This window comes from Eublepharis macularius, chromosome 1, assembly GCF_028583425.1.
Source record: "Eublepharis macularius isolate TG4126 chromosome 1, MPM_Emac_v1.0, whole genome shotgun sequence".
Lineage (NCBI taxonomy): Eukaryota > Metazoa > Chordata > Lepidosauria > Squamata > Eublepharidae > Eublepharis > Eublepharis macularius.
The window spans coordinates 205761715-205785496 of record NC_072790.1 but is presented as its reverse complement, the minus strand read 5'-3'; the positions used below and the strand labels follow the sequence as shown (position 1 = coordinate 205785496).

Genomic DNA, 23782 nt, shown 5'->3' with positions numbered 1-23782 from the left:
TGGAGAACCAAACCTGGTTCTCCAGATTAGAGTCCTGCCGCTCTTAACGACTACAACAAACATGAAGAATAGTAGTGATATGCAGAGCCTATTTTTGTTTCATTATATCTGTTTGCATAATCGAGTCAGAAATTGCCTAAAAACTGATAGGGTCTAATAAACTCTATTATATTTCCAAATATATTTCCAACTAAAATATCAAAAAGCTTGTTCCTCAAAAAGGAGCATACTCACTAATAAAATTAACATACTGGAAAAGGGTATAAAATATAATAGTATGTGCAAAAATTATACTGTTAGTACTGTTTAAAAGGTATCAGTGCAACACCAAAAACTCCTTCTTGAAAGTAAGCCCCATTGAATACACCTGAGTAGGATTCTGAGCAGACCTGCTTAGGATGGCTCTTTATGTCAATCAGCCTTTTTGTTTGGCAGACTTAAAAAAAAACAATTTTGACCTTTGCATACTGCAAAATGTTTGCAAAAAAACTAGGTTTGCCTAGTACTCCTAAAAATGCTTTTGAACTTTATTTTGCAATGTATCCAAGAAACTGTCCTAGTCTAAAGGAAAATCAAAAAGAGTCCAGTAGCACCTTTAAGACTAACCAATTTTATTGTAGCATAAGCTTTCGAGAATCAAGTTCTCTTCGTCAGATGCATGGTACAGAAACTGGTCAAATATAGAAGAACTAAAGGAAGGAACTCTTTAAAAAAAGAGAGACTTACTAGTTATCTCTTAGTTAAGCCTAACCTAAACAACTCTGCCCTGAATCTGTTTGAGCATGCTGTAACAATTTTTTTTAAAAATGTAAAGTAACTTAATTATAATTGAATATCATTCTTTAACTGTTTTTGTTTTCTGTATTTTTATTGCAATCAAAACTGATTTCAATGAAGAAAAACTTTCTCCCAATCAATTTTAATTTAGTCAGAAAATCAGTGCAGGTAGCAATCCAATTGTACAACAAACATGTTAAAAAAAGTTTATTTTACATTATATACACTAGAAAATATTCAAAAGTATTACCAAACAACATCAATACAGACCATAAATCACTTTTAATGTAGTTTGTTCTTAGTGTATATTATCACAGTATAAAGAACATATATATATACATATATAAAACCCAATATGTGCATTTAAAAAAAAAACTTGGCAATTACATACTGCATTGGGAAATAAGCAATCAAAACCAGTTCAGCGCAAAACTAAGTTCCTGTGATGTGTAAGAACAATTACATTGTTTGTATGAGGTAGTAACTAAATAATTTTGGCCTGGTGTTAAGACATTAGGAAGAAAAATGCAAAAATGGTCATAAGGCCAAATTCCCTCCCCCCAAAAGCCAAATTAAGATAACCACTCCATCTATCAATCCTCTCTAACATGTTTTGAGTCCAGTGGCATCCCAGAGATCAAGATTTTTCAGGGTATAAGCTTTTGAGAATCAGAGCTCCTTTCTTCAGATACAGCTGTATCTGTAGACTTGAAAGCTTACACCCTGAAAAATCTTCTTCTCTGAAGTGCTACTGAACTCCTATCCTGCTGTTCCACTGCAGACCAACACACTACCTACCTGAAACTATCCAACATGTGGAACAGCTGTTCCATAGGTGATACTCCTTATGGCTTTCAAACATCTTGCATTCCAGGAAATCAATTAGACTGCTTAAGAAACTCTGCATGCCTGCCAAGAACCTTACATGTTCCATAAGATTCTTGGCCATCATACATACAAGATACATCCTATATTTGGATGTGCTGCAGTGAACAAGAAATGCTCCATTTTAGAGCACATCCAACACTTCCTTATGACTGTGCACGACAGGGGAAGCATAATAGTTGTAGGCACATTAATCATCTTGTTGGGGGACTCCTAAGTTCCCTGGAACATAGTCTGAAAAGCAATGGCCTACAGGATCCCAGAAGGTATCTTTCTTCCACCTACATGGGATCCCAAGACATACAGGTAAGAAAGTGATCCTGTGTAAAACTGCAGAACAGCTGTGTCAATACAAAGGGATGCATCTTAATGCAACTGCTAAGGAATACCTAGGCTTCTGCACGTGGGTATCTCGGGGTTTAGTCCCAAATATATTTCAGCCTCCTTGATGTGGAAGGCTGTCATTTTTAGCATGATGTGAGCAGAATTAATGTAGATTCATAATAATGCTTATTTTGTCATGGTGTATACATTTCATTATGCCAAGGTACCACTGCTTGGGATTTATTCCCATTCCAAAATACGTATTTTTTCCAAGCACAGAAAATAATTAGAGATTTTTCCTTAAATATAAAAATATAGGTGTTCAGGTGGCTGGTTTCACAAAGAAAACTACCCAAATAAACTAAAATTATAAAGCTTAAATCATATCCACAAAGTCACAGCTTATTTTTGTGACCAAATTCATCACATATTAATGCTTTGTGCAACCAAATCACCAGTGTACTTGCATAAAATTAAAAAACAACAACAACCAAGATTCTAATAGGATTACATCCTTGGTTACAATGTCTAAAAGGTAAGATTTATTTGTATTAGTAAATTACATAATAAAATACAATAGTGTTATTTTAATGCACTGTGTTTTATCACTAGCATCCCATTTTTAAGTCAGAGTCCTTAAAATAGTACCCCAAATGCAATTTTATGTTCTCAGCAACCTTTTTACATCTATACAGGTAACACATTTGTCCACTATCTACATTAAATCAATGGAGTGCTTCAGCAATACATTTCACTGAAAATACTGCATATATGTACAAAGATTACATAATGGTGAATCAAGCACTTTTGTGGTATAAATGTGCTAATTGTGTCGAAACCACTCAGGCAAGCCTTCTCGCTCTCTCACTCACTCTCTCACTCACCACAATAAATTACAAGCTAACTGAAGATGGGCTACTACAGCTCTTGTGCAATTTCAGCCGTAAGTGTTGAAGCGGTAGTGTTTTCTTTTCATGATTAACCACTGTGCACGTGGCTTCTCAGTAACTATTTTCATGACCTGCTAAGATGTACAAGTTGCTGTTGGCTGTAGGGTTATCTGTTGGCCTACTCTCCAGTACCACAACTCTAGAAAAATGAAGCAAAAGAGTCTGAGCACTGTAAAATGCTATGCAACTTAACAATGTTTTATATGCAAATGCTACGAGAAGTATTTCAAGGCACTACTTCACAACATAATGGTTACCTTGTGCTTATATTGAACAGTCATTGCATAGTAGCTATTTTGTACCTCACTGGTCCTAGACATGCACAAAAACAGCAAAACTGATCAGGCTGCTGTACATTTGTTGTCTGTAATCATGTGGCCAGATGGTAAGTGGGTGACTTAGAGTGCCATTGCTTGATAACTACCTAATTCTCATCTTGTGTTTGTACAAAAAATTACTAACATATACTCTGTTTTTGACCCTGCTACTATTGGATAATCCTTAGTATGTGAAATAAAAATGCAATCAAGAGGAACTGAATTTACTGGATCTTTCCTGTTTGCATGCCTAACAGACACAGAAGATTGCTGAATCACCATTCATATCTTTTAACATTTATAACTAGATATATGATATACATTGTGAGTGTGGCTCTCTCTTCAAACGATCTCTCAATTCCAGACTGTTCAATATGAAATACTACCACGGGGATGGCAATGGATAGCCTGATCTTGTCAGATCTTGGAAGCTAACCAGCATTGGCTGTGTTTAGTACTTAAATGGGAGACCACCAAAGAAATTGAGGGTCACTATACAGAGGAAGGCAATGACAAACTGCGTGCACTTTTGGGATCACCCTACAACTTGACAGCACTTTACACACACACCACTGGGAAGCATAAAGGAATCCACTAAAAAAAGGAAAACTCAATTAAATAGGATCAACATGCACTTCAATTTAGGAACTCTCTGAATATATTTATGGCTATAGGATTCAACTTGCCCATGTCCTGGTGAAACTACTTGATTTATATGCATTGTCACCTGGCAAAGGCATGACCAGTAAGTCAAGGCCTGCCTGAAGGTTACTGCCTGTTCAATGACTAGATGAGATGTCCAGGAAATCTGCTAGTTATTCACTTCTGGATCAAGCTACTAGCAAAAATGGAACCACCAGAAGGCAGGGGATAATGCACTAATTTGTCCCCCACACTACCTATGAGACCACAGAAAACACATGAGATGACTGCACTCTTTCCTGTTCCTATTTATGAAATGTACTGTGATGTTCAATTTACATTTTCATAAATAATCAGGAATAAAACTGAGCATTATGCAATACATAGAAATAGAAGATAAACTCCTTTGAAATATTATTGTAAAACTGAGAGCAAAAGGGCAGGGCATAGGTTTGTTCTCAAACAAGAAAGTTTTAGAAGAAATGCAGGGGCTAAAATAATAAGGATTTAATTTTTAAAAATCAGATGATACACCTCCCCTGTCCCCAGAACAGTTTCCACTCTTATTTTAATATATTGTGTGTGGGACTGATCATACCTGTCAGATCCAAGAAGTCTGAATATTCTTGAACTGTCCGAAATTTCCTGTGTGATCTATTTGAGAATAAATGGTTCATGACATTTCAAACACTTAATAAATTCTTGCCTAAAGATTTTGCATGTTTTTATTTTGCAAATTCAAAGATACAATTACTAAAAAAATTATCAAAGTCAGCAAGAGACCTTCTGTAATACAAATGCTTCAGAAAATGAGATATGGATAAGTAAGAAATGGAATTTTGTTGTATCACATTGTTTGAGGGCTCAGGGAAGTAACTTGTGATCTACCACAGACAGAGTTAATTGAATTTTTGTACAAGCATAAGAAAGCTAAGCAGAAGAAACATTTAATAACTCAAAATCTTATAACCCCATTATCCTTTCCTTTACAATTTATATTATTCTTTTGACTTACAATACCAATTTTCTCAAATTTGGCAACTGAATTTGTCATCTGCTCCTCTGTACAGGTTAGGTGCTCCCCACATCCTTTCCTGTTAGAGGACACCTGGGAGATGCTATTAGCAGCTTTGACTGATAATCTCTTTATCAATAAATGTAGTTCTTAATTTAATATTACACAAACTGTGTCTGCTTCCATTAACTTCACAGATGAACTAAAACTTGAACTGGGAATTTTCAGCTCTCTCATTTTTATTACTATACTTCATTAGCCCTTTCTTTTAGGGAAAGCCAGGAATTTACAGAAAAGCTATTATTTGGTGTATTTTGTGTAATCATCTGAAGATTGAAGTATTAGTTATGGATATCAGATAAAAGTGCTATCTTGCCTATCATTTTATTTTTCAAAACAATTCAATGGACTGGCACCAATTCTTATTTACCTCATTGGATCGAAAACTTCTGCCTTGCATTCCATGTTTCCAAAAAGCCAAAACACTATCTTGTAGACAAACTAGTAGGAAAGAACAATTCAAGTTAGTTGCTTAGATTGCACCCATGTTTGCAGTTATTTGCACCTACGGTGCATTGATTTCATGAAGAGCTTTAGGGTGGAACTGAGAAAGAGTTGAACAGTCCTAAATCCAATTGTAGGCAATTCTGCTGTGTGCTTTAATTTGGCAAACTATAATACATTGTAAATATATCTAATTACCATTGGTGCGCAATTCGGGATTCTGATTCGGAAAAACCCCCGAAGTGGCCCCAAATTGGAAAGATTCAGGTTTCCCAAATCGGGCCCAGCATTGCTGGCCCAATTTGGAATACTGAATCAAAGCTTTCCAAAACGATTCGGATCACTTTGGGTTGGAAAGGGGTGCTTTCAAACCTGGCGTGGCTTGTTTCAGCTGACCAGTGGCGGCGGCAGAGGCTCTCCAGCCCGTCAGCTGATGCCAGCCACCAGGGTTTGAATTTAAAGCGCCCCCAAATTTATTTTATTTGTTTCGATTTCTATTCTGCCCTCCCCACATTAGCAGGCTCAGGGCAGATTACATGTATGCACATGCTCTGCAATCCCTCAAATCTACTCCACCTTTACCACTGCTTTTCCCAGGCCTTTTGTGTGTTTGTTTGCAATCTTGTGTGTATGCATTTGCCTCTCGAGTAAAACAATTATCCTTTAATTGGCCGAAAGATTTATGCAATCTGAAGAGAAACCAGAGTATTTATTCTTTAATTAAGAACACCTTTTCATGTGTGTATCCTTGGGAAAAAAGGCAAAGGTAGTCCCCTGTGCAAGCACCGAGTCATTACTGACCCAGGGGGGGACGTCACATCACGACGTTTTCTTGGCAGACTTTTTACGGGGTGGTTTACCATTGCCTTCCCCAGTCATCTACACTTTACCCCCAGGAACCTGGGTACTCATTTTACCGACCTCGGAAGGATGGAAGGCTGAGTCAACCTTGAGCCAGCTACCTGAACCCAGCTTCCCCCAGGATCGAACTCAGGTTGTGAGCAGAGCTTGGGCTGCAGTACTGCAGCTTACCACTCTGCGCCACTCTGTAAATTATTGGTGAACAAGATCCTGTGGTTACAAGCTTTGCATAGCTGTCTTCCTTGCTTGCTAATTCCCCCACAATTCTCTTATTGCAAGGAGATCATTCCAGGTAACAATGGGAGGGGGGAGGAGGTAACCCCCTCGTCCCCCTCCCATTGAGTGAAATAAGCAGCAGGGTGGGAAGATTGTCAGTGTGCTCCAAATCTTTACAGAGCATATTGAAGCGGGTTAATAAACAATTTCCAAAGCAGCTTGCTGCTTCATAAATCGCTTATTTCCGACTTTTTCCCGCTTTGGAAATTTTGAAGCAGAAAACCCTTTTTCTGTTGCACACTCCTACTAATTACTCCAGATTGTACTCTTTGGCATGATACCTTTGTTGAAGAAAAATAACGTCCCTTCACTCCATTTGAACATAATTTCTTTAAAAGTCACATTAAAATGTATCACATTAAAATGAAATTATTACAACACAAAGAACACTCATTTAATACCGCAATGTGGTTGCTGTGATTAAGATGAGGTGGTTTAACTAACCAGTATTTTTTTATTAAGATTTTGAGTTAAAGGAAAATGTGCACAAGGATATTTTAGAACAATGAAGACCACTGTCATTCCAAACCCCAGATTTCATCCCTTCCCTGTTGGTACTCAGTTCAAATAATATGATGTTGCTTTAAGGATTTTTTAAAAAAAGGAATTTATAGCAAATAATCCTTAAAAAAAATAGTCAATTTTTTATCTTATAAGTGTAATACATTCAACACTCAAAGAAAAGAAGTTAAGGTTTGTCACAAGTAGCTTGTTAATTTACATCTGTCTTTAGAAGCATATAAAGCATAGGTATGCTATAAAGTAATACAAATTCTGTGGTTTCCCAAACAGAAAATGCTCATTTATAATTTACAGTGCAATCCTATGGAGAGTTACTCCAGTCTAAGGCCATTGACTTCAATGAGCTTAGACTGGTGTAACTCTGCATAGGATTGCACTGTTAGTTTTAGGCTTCAATTATTCTAAAAATATATAATGCAATCTAGTAGAAAGTTCAGTAGCAGTTGCCACAGCAGCCTGGTCAGTATTTTATGGCTGCACTGGTTTTAAAGTGTTATTGAATACTACTGAGACCTAACCTTTATCCCCTTCAAAAGCAACCAGTTACATGTATTACAGTAAAATACCATAAAAGCAAGATGCTACAGCATTATAGTGAAATTTTTACTTACCTATAGATTCAATTTGGAAATCAAATGTAAGTTCTGAAGACAGTTTTCGGCTGGATTTTAACCGGCCCTGCAAATTTACTATTTTTATACAACCTAAAAATATAAAGACGGCATATTATTCAACAATTTCCTGAAACTATGCACCTTATTGAATAAGGATATTTAGTTCACATATTTAACTTACAATCCAAACAGACCAAAATGGTATCTCTCTCCAATTGCGTTACATGTACAACATTTGTCTGTGTAGTATCTGTAAAAAATAAATTACTCATTCAAGTTAGATGCTCTGCAATAAACTACGCTAATTAGAAGAAAAGATCAAAACAAGATAGGTCTTTATAATTATTATACATAATGTTTTATTCTGTACTTTTTAAAATAAAAAGCATTAGGCATGCTGAATTAGAAAATTTTAGTGTTAGAAGCAAGTCAGAGAACAACAATATGGAGTCCATCCTCATGGGATCTATTGAAACATCATCATCTTTGTAGCTATGGAAGACACCTTTGGATCCAACCATACTTCAATTATAAGCCACCTAAGGATTAAATATAGGACAGCTAAAGGTTGAATAGTGGACCAAATAGCTCTGATTAGACTGAGCTCATCAGAACTTGGAAGCTAAGCAGGGTCAGCCATGGTCAGTACTTGGGTGGGAGGCCACCAAGGGAGACTGGGATTACTACTCAGAGGAAGACAATGGCAAACCATCTCTGCTTGTCTCATCCCTGGAATGCCCTGTGGATGGGGTTGGTATGAGTCAGTTACAACTCAACGGCATATCCTTCTTCTAGGGGTTGCATCCAACCTGTGATGTCCTCCTGTGAACGTAAAGGCACCACTGGACACAACCTTATATTTAGTAATTTGATCAAAGTAATTTACAAACCTGTTTCTGTAAACCATGAAGAGGTAGAATTTGGGTTGACAGTCTCAAACTTCACCACCTGGTTGAAATCTGTGCCTTTACTTACACCAACACAAACTAAAGGGAATTCCTGTTCAGGAACAACGAGCATTTCAAACAGCCTTAATGGACAAGGTACAGGAAAATCGATATGCTGAAACAAACAAACAAATCATTTATATGTTTAAAGAATTCCCAGGCATTCTGACAACACGGGATCTACCATGGCTATAGCCATTGAAATTTACACTAAGATAAATTAAGAACTTTTCTAAATGCAAATTATAATACACTCAAACCATAGTTTGTTTGCCATTTATTATCTAACCTTGGATACTAACTTCCTTTTCCACTTATGGAAACCACCTCCAACACTGGAAGGGTGAGCAGTTTTTGGCAATTTCCCCCTATAGTTTAACTCCCCAGACTGTTCCTAGGGTGTCAACTGATCCTTGGAGGTACAACAAGACACAGCAGAAGATGGTCGTCTTCCTGCCCCAGCAAACTGAGCCTTGCTTTAAGTACCTTCATGAAGAATGATTCGTATAGTTTCAGAGGCTTTTCAGGGATGGTCTGGAAGCTATGGAATGAGTTGCTTGAAGTGGTGCACCAGTGAATCTCCTAGTTTTGTTTTCAAGAAAACAGGGGAAGGCCACCTGTTCAGGCCGGCTTTTAGGGGCCAGAATGATATTCCTTCTGGTAATGGATTTTTAATCAGATCAGTGTGTTTTAAGATTACAGTTGTTGCTTGCTCTAAGAGAAGATATTGTTTTCATTGTTGAAAACAAACTCAACATTTTCTGGCTGAGTTTGATGTGTCAGAAAGATGGAAAAAATTAATGGTCTTTTTCATCATTCAAGTGTATATCTGATAGCTAATCTAAAAACCAAGATTTACTATTGTGAGTTGCTCTCAGTACAATGGGAATTTCTGAAACTTACCTTGATTAGCATGAATTTCTGCATTGGTTCAACCCACTCTAAGAGAACAATGCTAGACTGTAAAGCCCCACAAAGATATTTGTGTCCTGTATAAGGATTCCTCACTACAAAATAAAAATGAAAAAAAACATCATAAGGGTAAAGCACAAAGCATCTACATGTTCTATGGAACTCGAGGATTTTGATCCCTGAAAAACCCATGCTGCACTGACACATCAGTCTTACACACCAGTTGTCAGATCTCACTCCCATAGAAGTATAGCAGTCACTTTCCCATTCTTGTTTTGGGAATGTTGCAAATGCTTCTAGCAAGGAATAAGGAAAGGCCTGTGGTAGAACCACAGTGGTGGTATCTGGAGCAAGTTCTTGTAAGCCAAACATACGTCAATACTGTTTTGAGATGTTTGTCTTACTTGGGAATGGGTTTAATTAGCAAACAGAGAAATAAGCAAATATAGAAACTGCACTTTGCTGGGAACTGTATTTCTCCTGCTCTTTGAACGAAACACAAGTCATACAATGACATGGTAACTGACAGGGACCCACAAGGACTTGTGGGGGCATCTCATAATTTCCTCTTTCCTTTTCCTCAAAGCCCGCACAATCTTATCCTGCTTCCTTTTCTCATTTCTATCCACCAGCTAAACTACCTTTATCTGTCAATTTGTTTTTCTTTCTTGCCTCACCCTGGCAGTTTCTACCTGGGAAACCATGGACCAATTAGTGCAATGCTGGAGACTGGGCCAGGGCTCAGTTGCGCAGTGAAGACCCACAAGGACTTCCAGGGGGGCACATGATTTCCCCCTGGATCTCCTTCCTCACATTATTTCCTCTTTCCCTCTTCCTGGCAATCCTCTATCCTTACCTTTCCCTGCTTCCTTCTCACCCACCAACCAATCCACCTTTATTTGCCCCCATCTTCAGCTATACTGATATATATTTACTTTATTTACACCCTGCCTTTCTTCTCAATGGGCACCCAAAGCAACTTCCATCATTTCCCCCACTTCCACCTGATCCTCATAACAACCCTGTGTGGTATGTAAGGCTGATTGTGTGTGACTGGCCCAAGGGCACTGAGTGAGCTTCCATGACAGAGTGGTAATTTGATCCTGGGTCTCCCAAATCCTAGTCTGAAGCTCTTGCCACTACATCACATTGGCTTTCATAGGATGGCTACTGTTGAACAGCAGTAAGCAGACAGGCCTGGGTGAGTCATGCAAATTGGACAGTAGCAAGTTGCTGATAGGGGAATTTTTGTAATAGTACTCTGCTGCAAGTTATGTTCCCCCATTACCACTTACCCAAATATATTCAAGACACCAATCACATTGATACAAAGAGATAAGAACTTTATTTGCCAATAAACCTCAGATGCATATCCTTTCTAGAGTATATGCATAAAGACCAGTTACATCAGAGGATCTTATATACCTTTAGTGCTAATTGTTTACAGAATAATTGCTATTTGTTTACAGAATAAAAAAAAGAGGGATAATACAAACATCCCTTCAGAATTACATTTACCAGGATATATGGCACCCAACAAGGACAGTCCGATCTCACTGTAATGTAAACACCTCAATGCTGAAGTCATACTTTTGTTATGAGTTCGAAATGCTTCCGGGAAGTAACACATTCAAGGTTAAAATCTTAGTTTATGGAACAAAAACAATGAAACATGTTTACAGTTGAAAGGAATTTTTTCGCCTCACTGCAAGTTTGAGCTGACCTGTAGTTCAATCTCAAAGAGAAAGAATCTGCCTACCAAAGCAAATTTGCCTCTTGTGTGGGTGGTCAGCTTCAATAATGCTCACATAGGATTTTAGGAGAGAGGTCCTCTTAACACAACCCCCCTTTGAACATCACTGGCGCTCATAAAGTATAAAAGTCATTAGCAATTATTCTGTAAACAATCAGCACTGGTCGTTATGCACAGGGCTTTTTTTCTGGGGAAAGAGGTGGTGGAACTCAATGGGTTGCCAGCACAGGGGGCAACTCCCAGGACCACACAATGACATCACTTTGGGTCAGCTGGAACAAGGGGGAAGTTTTTTAAAGTTTAAATCGCCTTCGGTGAAAATGGTCACATGGATGGTGGCCCCGCCCCCTGCTCTCCAGACAGAGGGGAGTTTAGATTGCACTCCATGCCACTCCGCTCCAGTGCGGAGGGCAATCTAAACTCTCCTCTGTCTGAAGAGTGGGGGGCGGGGCCACCAGCCACGTGACCATTTTCAAGAGGTGCTGGAACTCCGTTCTACCGCATTCCTGCTGAAAAAAAGCCCTGATTATGCATATATATTCTAGAAAGGATATGCATCTAAGGTTTATTGGTAAATAAAGCTCATATGTATCACTTTGTATACAATTTGTATCACTGTGATTGGTGTCTTGAATATATTTGGGTAAATAGTAATAGGGGAACATAATTTCCAGCAGAGTACTATTACAAAAATTCCCCTATCGGTTGCCTGGTGCTTGTTGGCAGATCTGGCCCTGATGAGTCCTCCTCAAAGGCCAAAACAGCCCCGGAAAGGGCCTTGTTCCATCCTGCCTCACAGAAACCACATCTTGAAGACTGACAATACTGTTGTGACTGCCCAGCAGTAGGCACCGAGAACATTCATTTCTTAAAATTAAAGTTCTGCTTCTATAATTTTGGGGGGGTTTAGCCATTCAATGCATTTTTTTTAGATTTCAGATTTTCCTGCAAACTTGGGGCAATGTTTAGGTTTGCAGAAATATTTGTCTTGTCTGTTCACAGCTCCAGTCATGGGATTTAAATATCTACAGACTTGACAATGTTGAGAATTAGATATACTGATATCATATGTGCAACTTTCTGCAAAATTAAGATCCCTATATTGACATGGATATTTAAGCTAGAAAATATTGCTCCTCTCCATCTCCTTACTTACTTTATACTCAGCATTTGATATTCAACATTATACTTGGTATTTTATATTCAACATTTTAAATATTCTGTATGATTTTTTAACAACAAAAGCATCTTTCTTTCTAAATCCCTAAGTTTCATCACTCTCTTCACTTCAGCATTAGACAGTGCACTCTCTTAACTAACTGTTAACTAACTGTTTCTTTCCCCAAAGATTCTTAAAGGAGTGCAGAGTCAGACCAACCCATTTTACCAGTCATATCACAGCTTCTTCTCTAACAAACAGTCATTCATATTAATATTTCAAGTATTTATCTTAAATATGCATACCAAAAATACTAAACCAGTTATTTAACAATCTACCATATCTATACTTTGTAGCAAAATCATTTTCTCACAATTACTACCGTTGTTACTAAGACATAATGAAACTTTTATTGTTAAAGGGCGGGGAGAGATGAACCAAACAAGTGAGTTGGGTATGTAGATTACAGTCTGTGCTGGTTTTGTTTAGAAAAAAGACTTGCTGATCTGCTATACATTTAGTTCCTTTTTAAACTTGTGACAAAATACGTATGTGATAATGGGAAGAGGAGGAAATATTCATTCGGCATACACAAAACCTGATGAGAATGAATGTATAGATCTTGACGTCTTTGGAGATTACTTCCATAGAAAGAAAAAAATAGTATAAAAGCATGATAACCCAAACACCGTTCCTTTGATTTTGAATAGATGTCACATCTGCACAAATTAATACTTGTGAAACCCTGGCAGAATGACAGAGGTAATTCCCCCCCTTCAAATCAATGTCTCTCTCCATTATTTCCATCACTGTTTCACTTCCCCTTGGTTGAGTCTGCACTCTAACATCTTTCTCTGCAGTTGATGCTTTCACAGAACAGCAGTTTCAAGAAAATGGTGTTTTGCAGTAAAACATCAAGGAATTGATGACAAGAAATACTGAAGACAGGTCCCAAGTACGAAGAGTGAAACTGCAAGCAAATAATTTTGATAGCACACAGAATATATGCAAGGTAAAGTTACAGTAAATTTCTGAACTGCTTGAACGAACAGATGTATGCTTTGAGATTATATTTATCTGTATTTCAACTTACCTACACAGCACTTCTGACACCATTTAGTGTCAGGGATTTTTGTAGAAACAGCAAACTTCCTGTTAACATATAAACCAAAATACAAATTAACCATGCTTCTTTTTTGATATACCCTATACTCCAGTTTCATAGAGCACCAAGATGGTCTAAATCAGAAAAAACATAGTATGAAGAATTAAATAATAAAACCTTAACATTTATCAGTGCTACAGACTGCAGAACCTTATTAAAATCTACCCCATATGAATCAGACAGTCCATTGAGAGAATCCCTGGGCCAATTTAATCCACTATGACTACAGTGTCCGACCTTGGAAGATTTGTTTAGCCTCAGACCCCTGAATGCTTATGTCCATGCACAAGCATAGAGAGGAATGGGAAATTAGCGGGAAATACATCCTGTATTCCCTTTGCTTTTTGCAAAGTCACTTGTACTCCTGCATTTTATAGTTTATTGGTTTGTGTGCATTGTCTAAAACGTGCTTCCAGTTCCCAGAATCTTTGAATCTCCCCAAATGGTTAGAGGTGACTCCATTCTACCCCTCATCTGCCAGTCTCTCTTTCTGGTCATTTTTTTAGTTTTATATTTTAAAGATCTGAAGAGAAATAGTATTATTACTGTTGTGATTTACTTTGGAAAGTGAAGCAAAAAGAAGGATATGATCTCTCTCTCTCTCTCTAAATAAAATATAATTATTTATTTACCTGGGAAGTATTCTGTCAGGAAGTTTGTGTGCTGGTATAGCAACAGGTAACTTTTGCATTTGCCTCGCATAATCAAACAGTCCTGGCAAATTATGGGAATAAAGCTGAGAAGCTTTACCTGTAAATAAAGCATCCAATACACTTTTTACAAATGTTAATGTAATAACAGGGCACAGGTATTTTACTTGTCTAATTATCAAAAAGTCTTACCAGATATTGATAACAGGCAATTATTCATTACATACAGCCACGTACATCGTCGGGGAAATAACTGATAAAGAAAATACAATGTAAGAAGTACATTAATTTGAAACTAAATATCACAATTAATAGACGATTGTTACTTGATGCAGTGCAGCTCTCTGTTCAAGATCATTTAGTTCCTGACTAAAATTGGTGGTATTTGCCATAGTTTACAATGAACAAAGCCTTTGCTTGAAAAAACTTGTAACAATCCAGACTCTCCCCAACTGAAAAAAACTGTCAATAAGAACCATGCAAGTACCCATATGAACAAGAGCATCTGGAAAGTGAAAGGAAAAACACTCATTTGAAAAACTGGAAGGGAGGGCAAGGAAATAGAGGGAAATGGGTTATTTGTTTACGGCAAGGAACAGGAGGTAATGCTATGCTAAAGAGCAATAGAAGACATTCATTGGAAACTTTCAGTTGTGGCTGATGGATGTATAGAACACATCAGACAATCTAAAACTGAAGCCTTGTGACAGTTCTTGCAAATAGGAAGCTGTCTCCAGAAACCATGCAACTGTTTGAGCCAGATATCTACATGCTGGTAAATCATGGCAAAACCAAATGGGTTGGTTGGGGATTAATGAAAAGACACCCCACCCCCACCAGCATATAAAGGAGGTGCATGACCCTGGATTTGAATTATGGCATGGTGCTGGGATGATGGGGGGAGTTTAACTCTTTCCCTTTAACCTCATGAGAAATCCTACTCCAAAGCTGTTACTGGTCTGGTCCCTTCTTGTGCAGGGCTTAAAAGACTCTGGGTGATGGAAGGGTTTTTTCCCTCCTGAAGAAAGAGTTACCCTTCCCACCTCAGTACTGTGGCCTTGATTAAAAAATGTCCCCATCAGGCACAGTTGACTTTAGAGTTTGAGATGTCTGTTGGGATATTTAATTACAGATATGCAATATCACATTTAGCTTTCCAAGAAAACATTAATTCAAATTTCTAATCTTGACTCAAATAAGACTAACCAGGGCTTCCAAGTGTACATTTGAGGAAGTGGAGACATATGACCATCTTGTGCCCAACTACATAGGAAATTCTGATGTAGAGGGGGGGATAGGCGGGGTCTTTCTCCATCTGTCCTAAAACAAAAGATCTACAGGATGTGTGTGTTATGCTTTCTCACTGGACAGCCTAAAAAGCTTGTAGGATAAGAATGAAATACATTCTTCCCCTTCGTCATCTCGTATTTTACACTGTAAGCTCCTCAGAGTGTGAACAAAGTGCCAGGCATATTATAAATAAATAAATAAATAAATAAATAAATAAATAAATAAATAATGCAAAAATAAATAATGAAAAAAGAGGCTGTCATTGCACTAAAACATAAGATTCCTTCTCAGGGAGAGTTTATATATGCATTATTCAGCTCATAGAGATTTCTAGTCACTCAGCTCCATGAATGTGACTTTCTGAGTCTACAGACTCTGAAATAGATAAAAAACTATTCACAGCCTAGTAAAGTTTTAATGCAAACACTTTTGTAAGAATAGAAAAAATATACTGAAGTATGCTGGAAAACAAAATTATATAGTTATCAATTTTAAAAGACTTTAAACTACACACCATTAGAAGAAAGAAAAAAAACACTCAGAACAAACCTGTTCCATTGAAGTTTCATGGAGTTCATTAAGGTTTAAGGTGTAAATACCTTCCTCTGCACCAAATATCAAGTACTGGTCTATAAGCAAACAAGCAAATGAAGATATTAAGGCTCTAGCTGTAAAATGTACAGCTGTAACAAGGAAAAATGTTTTCCTACTGGCTAGTCCTGTCAGCTAGATATTTAGCCCCTTGAAATGAAGTTGGATATACATATACAGCAAAATGAGATATGAAAGAGGTCATAAAAAGAGTCCAGTAGCACCTTTAAGACATGAATGAGCTGCACCACTTTAGATTGTGCATTAAAAAACCCAACACAATACACCCTCACTGAAAGCAGAAAATCAGAACAGCAGGTAATGGGTTAGGGTTAAATACATAATGTTTCCTCTTGCAGGGAGATTTTTCTTCATGTGGGTATTAAAAAAGCACTCTGAATGGTTGAATCGGTTCTAGTATTTCAGGATTCTACCTCCTCATTTTGATCTATGAGTAGATCAGGCCTTATTTATAAAATACCTGAAATTGGGGATGAATAGCAGTATAGCAAGTTTTCTAATTATACCAAATTTTTCAGGACTGTAAAATAGCAAGACAATTGAGGAGCTACAAATTGGATCTTTTCAGAATGGAAGAATAAAAATAAAACAACCTCTGAAAAGTATACAAGGAAACATAGAGGGGTTTTCCTTGTATAAGACTAGTGATTACAACTGGATGTTAGTTGATTTAAGATTCCTAGAATTATTAAGGCCACACCAACAACTGGAACACTTATCTATAGACAAGAATAAATAACTTCTGACAAAGCCTGGAACAATGTCCTGCAAATATGATAATGACTTCACAAGAAATAACTGAGAAAGCATCTCTGTCTCAGTACAAGGGCAAACAACACTTCTTGGGAGACAGAACCTTTGAGGGTTCCCAAGGGTCAACTACAATTTTTGTTTTGACACAGAAATGAATATACTACATTATTATTGCATGAAATTATTACCTCTTGTATCAGGATTTATCCATGAAGTTGCACAATGAATTTTTAAGGGGCATCCATTGAAAACCTTTGAAAAGCAAGCACCCATCTGTAAAAAATAAAAGCTAAGTAAATACAGGACATGTCCTTACCTGAATAGCCCAGGTAAGCCTGATCTTGTCAGATCTCAGAAGCTAAGCAGGGTTGGTCTTGGTTAGTAATTGGATGGGGGACCTCCAATAAAGAGGAGGTCTTCCTATGTGGCCAGATGAATGTGTGATGCCAGCACAACAGTATAATAACAATGGGAAGATATTCTGAGTTTTAGTTCTAATGAATTTCTAACATTAAATTTCTGCTTATGGGGGGGACAGGGAAGTTAGGATAAGTGATTTTTACATGAACACTAGAGTATGAAAATACTGTTTTGAAATCTTAGAAATGTAATTCATTTACAGAATGAAATGGAATAAAACTTGTGATGGACAGGACCAGTTCCAGCTCTGCCTCTCCTGGGGAACAGCCAATAGGAGGTAACGGAATGCTGGGGCTTGGGGACAGTTGAAATCCATTTAGGCAGTGAGAGGAGAGAAGGATTTGAGGCTGCTGAAGGAAACAGCAGAGTAAAACCTGGCTTCTAACACCTGTTATACTGGAGAGTACCCATCCACTGTTATGAGAGTAAAGAGTGAAGTTCAAAGGTTAAGAACAATGTATCCAAGTGTTTGAATCACTCACTCTTACGCTGTTCATCCTGTAAGTAAAAATTATTCTTTTTTCTGTTTTAATTCTGGTTGGCTGGAAGTTGCTAGCTTAGGGAAATACTGTGCACATGACAACAGGGTTGCACTTATCTGTAACTGTTGTTCATCAAGTGGTCTATTTCTTGCCACAGTAGCTCTCAGTGTTTTGAAAAAGAACTAGGTTTATTTGTCAGTGTCCTTGATTAGAACTATAGTTATACAGAATTGTATTTTGAAATATTTATTGTTGTTTCCCCAGATAATATTTTTGTGACTCCTCCCCCAGTCCCACTGCCATCTACTTTAAACTTCTCTTTTCAGATTCTGAGCTACACAGGCAGTTCAGGGCAATCATAATATGCAACCCATCTTGTCTGCATTTATCAGTCAGAGAGCCATGACCTGAATTCACACAGGGTCCTCTCTCTCCTCTTCCCAGAGACTTCAGCAGACAGGCAGCCAATTCCCTAAATTTACTATCCCTCACCCAGCTACTGTCCAGGGCTGTTGGAGTCAGGGACCTCAGTATTTCTTTTCCACGTATGCCATCACCATTTAATTCCTCAGACATTTTGGTTATGTGACCAAATAAAATTATGTATTCATTTTTGTGGCTTCTGTGCAGTCCCACATAGGGGACTGTGCACAGTCAAACCAGCCATGGAGAAGTTTTTCAGAGTTTTCTAAAAGAGTAGGAACTCTTTGGCATTTTCCCGCCAAAAACATCACATGACCAGGAGGAGGGACACAATTTCCTTAGTTCTCTTTTTGCCGCTACAGAGAGGTTGTTCTCTGCTTTTCCCTCACATCATCCTCAAGACTGAGGAGAATTATTTCTTTTAAAAGTTTTTAACTATCAATAGTCATTCTAGTGAAGAATACAATTACATTTAAAGAATAAAAGGTTTTGTCTTTCCCTACATTGTTATGGCTCAAGAGAGGTCTCTTCAAGATGCTGGAAAACACTATCCTGATTAAAGTCACCAGCCACTAATGGCACTTTTGATTATGAAGGGCTAAGTTCAGAGGTGTGGCCTGTCAGAGCCTCCTCACAATGGCTCCTTCTCCAAGGCTGTGGCTTTATTTCTGCCTGTGTAAAGGTACCTGCCTGCTCCATGGCACCCTTGATTACCAAGGGCTAAGTCCAAAGCTTCCTAACAACAACAAAACAACAACATTCGATTTATATACCCTATGTAGCTCAGAATCTGAAAAGGGAAGTTTAAAGTAGATGGTTCAAAGCATATGCAAATCAGTTATGCTAATGACACACTTCTGGTGCTCTCAAGGGGTGTGGCATATGCTAATGAGTTGTACTAATGAGTTATGCTAATGAGTTCCCCCAGCTCTTTTTCTATGAAATGACCCCTGAATATTTCAAAACACAATCCTATATAACTATAGCTCTAATCAAGGACACTGACAAATAAACCTAGTTCTTTTTTATAACACTGAGAGCTACTGTGGCAATAAATAGCACAATAATCTACAATAGTTTAGAGCAGGGGTCCCCAACCCCCGGTCCGTGGACCGGTACTGGTCCGTGGCCTGTTAGCAACTGGGCCACACAAGAGGTGAGTGGCGGGTGAGCGCAGAGCCGGCTCCAGGGAGCAGGCAAGGTAGGTGATCGCCTATCACCCCCAGATGGGACTATTTAGTTGCAGGAAAACAAACTCAGGGCTCCCACTGATTCTGCATTGTAGTGAGATGTATAATTATTTTATTATATATTATAATGTAATAATAGAAATAATGATGCACAATTGTATCATTCTGAAACCATCCCCCCCCCCCCGGGTCTGTGGAAAAATTGTCTTCCATGAAACCGGTCCCTGATGCCAAAAAGGTTGGGGACCGCTGGTATATAGAGGATCTGCCCAGCAGTTCCACACAACACTTTTTCATCTCTCCCTCATATCTACGTGGTGCACCCCCCAACGCTCTCACATACACACTACTCTTACCTGCCCCTGCTCTCAGAGGATCTACTGACACTCAGGAGCCTTCATTAATTTAATAATGAATTCAAGTGATCTCGATGTATTATCGAAGGCTTTCACGGCCGGAGAACTGAGAGATCTCTGTCTTTTGGTGCTACACCTCTGAAGATGCCAGCCACAGCTGCTGGCGAAACGTCAGGAACTACAATGCCAAGACCACGGCAATACAGCCCGGAAAACCCACAACAACCATCAAGTGATCTCAATATAAACCTCCACAGAAGAGGTGAAGTGAACATGGCAGAACCACCAATAGGAGCCTGACCTTTTGTGGTGGGTTTTTCATGATATTTGTGAGAGAGGAATCAACACTACTGGCCCCTTATGGAGTAACCACCCCAATTCAACTAGTTAAAACCAGCTCAGCTACATATTTGTTCCAATAGGTACAATATTTCTAATGTTGAACCAGTTTAATCTTTAACAGAAATTGTACTAAGCAATAGGTCATCTCTTTCAGAATACTTACATGCACTTTCGGTGTAGGAGGCAAACCATTACTAATTGGCTTCTAGGGAAAAATATATGTAAATTGTTGCTTTTAAAGACAAGCTTTATACAAACGTGGCATACAGTAAAAAATGTGCAGATAAAATAGATCCAAATAACCACTATGTTACTATACTCTGAACAAATTTAACCAACAGCAAAATCTATATAATAAATATAATCTATATATAATCAACTGGAAAATCCAGTGATGAACAAGTAGAAACAAAAAAGGTAAACATACTCATGTTTAAGACATTGCTTATCTAGTGTGAGTATTCTTTTCCCTTCTCCAATGGGTACAGTAATCTATTAATTTCATGCAGAAGAGACTTATCCAGGGCACCTGGATTTTCTTGGTACCCATGGTGCACAAGCACAATATAGTCTAGATTTCATTAGCTATATAAAATATGTTAAAACCTAAATAGCATGCAACATTCTACAAAAACAGACAGGAGCCCATTTTGATTTTCTCTACACACATTGCAAAATCTAAGTAGGAATGTAGGATTACCTACCAGCATTTCCATTTTTTCTTTCCTAGAGATATTTGTGTGTCTATTTTCATTTGGCTCCTGATGGGGGGATCCTTCTCTGTCACCATTTAGTTGTACAGAACTCAATCCATTACCTTAATAAAACATATTTAAAGGCAAATAAAGAAAATTCTTCATTATAATATAAGACCACCTTCTCCTCTTCCCACATGCACCATTTTGATTTCCCTATTACATTTCTACAAGATGGTGACTTGTGAGAAATCACAGGAAGGGGAAGGAATAATCTGGAGATTCTACCTCAACCCACCAAAAATCTCCCTCTCCAGGATTCTCTAAATTCTTTAAGTATTTGAGCTGGCTGATTTCTCCCCATACCACTTTTCCTGCCCTCAGTATTCTTTGACTTCTGGAGTATTTTCAGTCCTTATCAAGCCATTTGGGGAGGGGGTAATTTAAAAAAAATAAAGTTAAACATTCTTGTTTTTCTACATTCCAGGGAGTTATCAGAGTATGTAGAGTCTCTTATTTTGACTGTTGGTGGCCCAGCATTGCTATTTCTCCCAGTGCATTATCAAATATAATAATCTCACCCTTATTCTGGGCAGACAATACAGTTCTCCATTCTCATGTTCTACCATTCAATCAATCCTATGAGGTAAGTTAGGCTGAGAGACAGTGACTTGCTCAACATCACCCAGTGAGGTTCAAAGCAGTCTGACTCTCTAACAACTGCATCATTCTGTAAGAGTTAGCAATGTAAGATCTACAGACAGCACCCACTTAAATGATGTATTTATTTTACAAAATTTATACCTCGCCTTTCTGCCCTCATTAGAGCCACCAAGACAAATAAATTAAGAACATACATAATAAAATCAAATTTTAAAAACCACCAAAGCAACAAAACCACTTCCTTAAACAATTAAAACCAGAACTAAAATACCTACAAAAATATAAAAGTGAGGAGAAAGAGGGAATGCCAAATGAAACAAAAAAGTCTTTACTTGCAGGCAGAAGATGACAACAAAAGAGAACTGACAAGTCTCCCTGGGGAGTGAATTCCAGAGTCTGGTCACAACCAAGAAGGCCCTCTTCCAGGTTGCCACGTGCATAATATCAGAAGGTGGGGGCACTCAAAGCGGAGTCTTAGAAGATGACTACAGTGATTGGGTAGGTTCATCATACCATCTATGTGTTATCCATGTGTCATGTTTGGGTATCAAAGAAGCATTCTTGGTGACTGCCCATTAATTGTGGGACTCTCTCCTGCTATACTTCATCAAGTAAAAAAAAAAGTTGTAAGATACTTGGGCTAGACTTTGGAGTTGTATACTCTGTCTAGAAAGGGTGGGAAAATTTCTGAATAGAGTTGCAGAATGTGTGCGTGTGTTCTTGGAGTTCTGTCTGAGCATTTGAGGCAGAGTAGGCTATAAGTACAAACAAATAAATGCCTCTTGAAAAACAAATGTGTTCAATGAATTAAACACACACAAGGCCACAATAAATGGATTTTTCACATTTTCGTATTAAGATAATTTAAACCAGTTGTGAAAAATGCTATCAAAATATGGTATTTTCAAGTCTTTTGCAACTCGCCCATGCTAGCACATGTTCCTTAAGGGTACTTTAGAGGCATGCATGTATAATTCTAAATCCAACCTGTGTTTCTTTTAAATACTTTTTAAAACTCTCTATTTTTCTCAATACCACTCATTACCTAAAACATTCGATTTCTGTGGTGGTAACCGAGGAGGGGGTGGTCTAGGTGGAACCTGTGTGTTTGATCTTGCAGGACTCTCTGAAACAGGGCATCTTTTGATAGTTCCTTGATTATCATCTTCAGAAGAATGTGTTTCCTGTGGTATGCAGATGGATTTAGGCTGAAAAAGTAAAAGTTATTACTCAGATTTATTTAGCTATATATTTGGCATTTATACATTACCCTTGCTGTCTCTCTTTCCCAATGTTCTGTCATGGCAGCTTTACTCATCTTCTGAACAGAGTCTTTTGCACGTGCAGCTGCCCATACATGTACATTCTCTGTGGTGGCCCCCACCTTATGGAACGGCCTACCTGATGAGGTCAAGAAAGCACCCACTTTCCTAGCTTTCCGCAAACAATGCAAAATTAAATTATTCAAGAGGGGTTTTTTTTACTCAGATAGGAGAGCTGTACTTGAAGGAAGTGGGATGCATCAGTAGAAGACTATATCCTTCACTACTATGAGCTACTGTTTGCTATCTGTTGCTTTGTGTATGATCCTACTGGGTAGTTCTAGGCTGTTTTATGTTGTTTAATGTATCATTAAGTAGCCTATGGATAAGGCACCCGGACTATTTTAATGACTGTTTTAAGATTGTTACTGATTTTATAGTTTTATGATTAATTCATTGTATTTTATGGATGTTGTAAGCTACCCTGGCCCATTCATGGGGAAGGCAGGGTATAAATAAAATAAATAAATAATTTATAGAATTGCTTATGCTTTGTTTCAGCATTTCTCCAACTCTGCTGATATTAAATCATTGCAGATTTGAATTTATAGACCCCATTACACTATTTATTGAAATGTAATACGCCTGAGTTTCAGTGAGAAGGTGGACTACAAAGAACATAGAAATTTAAAACTACCTTTAATACCTAGTTGAGACTTGTCTCCTGTTACTGTTATTTTGTTGTTTTACTTCTAGTTTGTTTTTTGTTTTATGGCTTTAATTTGATTTATTATTGATTTTACCCTGTTTATAATGCTGCCTTGAATGTTATTTTAATAGAACATTTCTATCCTGTCTTCCTAACTAAAAACTTTGGTTCATACTCTGGTAATTTCTCACCTCAAATATAGCTTTGGCCTTCTCACTTCACACCTTAAAGCCTCTCTCATATATCCAAAACTGCTGCCAAAATCATTGGCTTCCAACACCTTTGGACAATGCATAATGAAACACAGCTCTA

The 23782-nt window shown here is 37.8% G+C and overlaps 1 protein-coding gene across 5 annotated transcripts in view; it reads right to left on the bottom strand.

Annotated features, from left to right (window-relative positions):
- Nucleotides 1-969: 969 nt before the first annotated feature.
- Nucleotides 970-23782, bottom strand: part of MAP4K3 (mitogen-activated protein kinase kinase kinase kinase 3) — a 76279-nt gene continuing 53466 nt past the window's right edge. For all 5 annotated transcript variants that reach the window (XM_054985083.1, XM_054985099.1, XM_054985092.1 and 2 more), the window contains 15 exons: nucleotides 22545-22707; nucleotides 20846-20958; nucleotides 20305-20346; nucleotides 17117-17201; nucleotides 16113-16192; nucleotides 14466-14526; nucleotides 14256-14373; nucleotides 13552-13610; nucleotides 9538-9641; nucleotides 8578-8749; nucleotides 7869-7937; nucleotides 7685-7777; nucleotides 5341-5411; nucleotides 4494-4549; nucleotides 970-3075 (listed from right to left, as the gene is read on the bottom strand). In XM_054985083.1, the coding sequence (XP_054841058.1) occupies nucleotides 2988-3075; nucleotides 4494-4549; nucleotides 5341-5411; nucleotides 7685-7777; nucleotides 7869-7937; nucleotides 8578-8749; nucleotides 9538-9641; nucleotides 13552-13610; nucleotides 14256-14373; nucleotides 14466-14526; nucleotides 16113-16192; nucleotides 17117-17201; nucleotides 20305-20346; nucleotides 20846-20958; nucleotides 22545-22707 (1374 nt within the window). In that variant the 3' untranslated portion in view covers nucleotides 970-2987. The remainder of the gene's footprint in view (nucleotides 3076-4493; nucleotides 4550-5340; nucleotides 5412-7684; nucleotides 7778-7868; nucleotides 7938-8577; nucleotides 8750-9537; nucleotides 9642-13551; nucleotides 13611-14255; nucleotides 14374-14465; nucleotides 14527-16112; nucleotides 16193-17116; nucleotides 17202-20304; nucleotides 20347-20845; nucleotides 20959-22544; nucleotides 22708-23782) is intronic.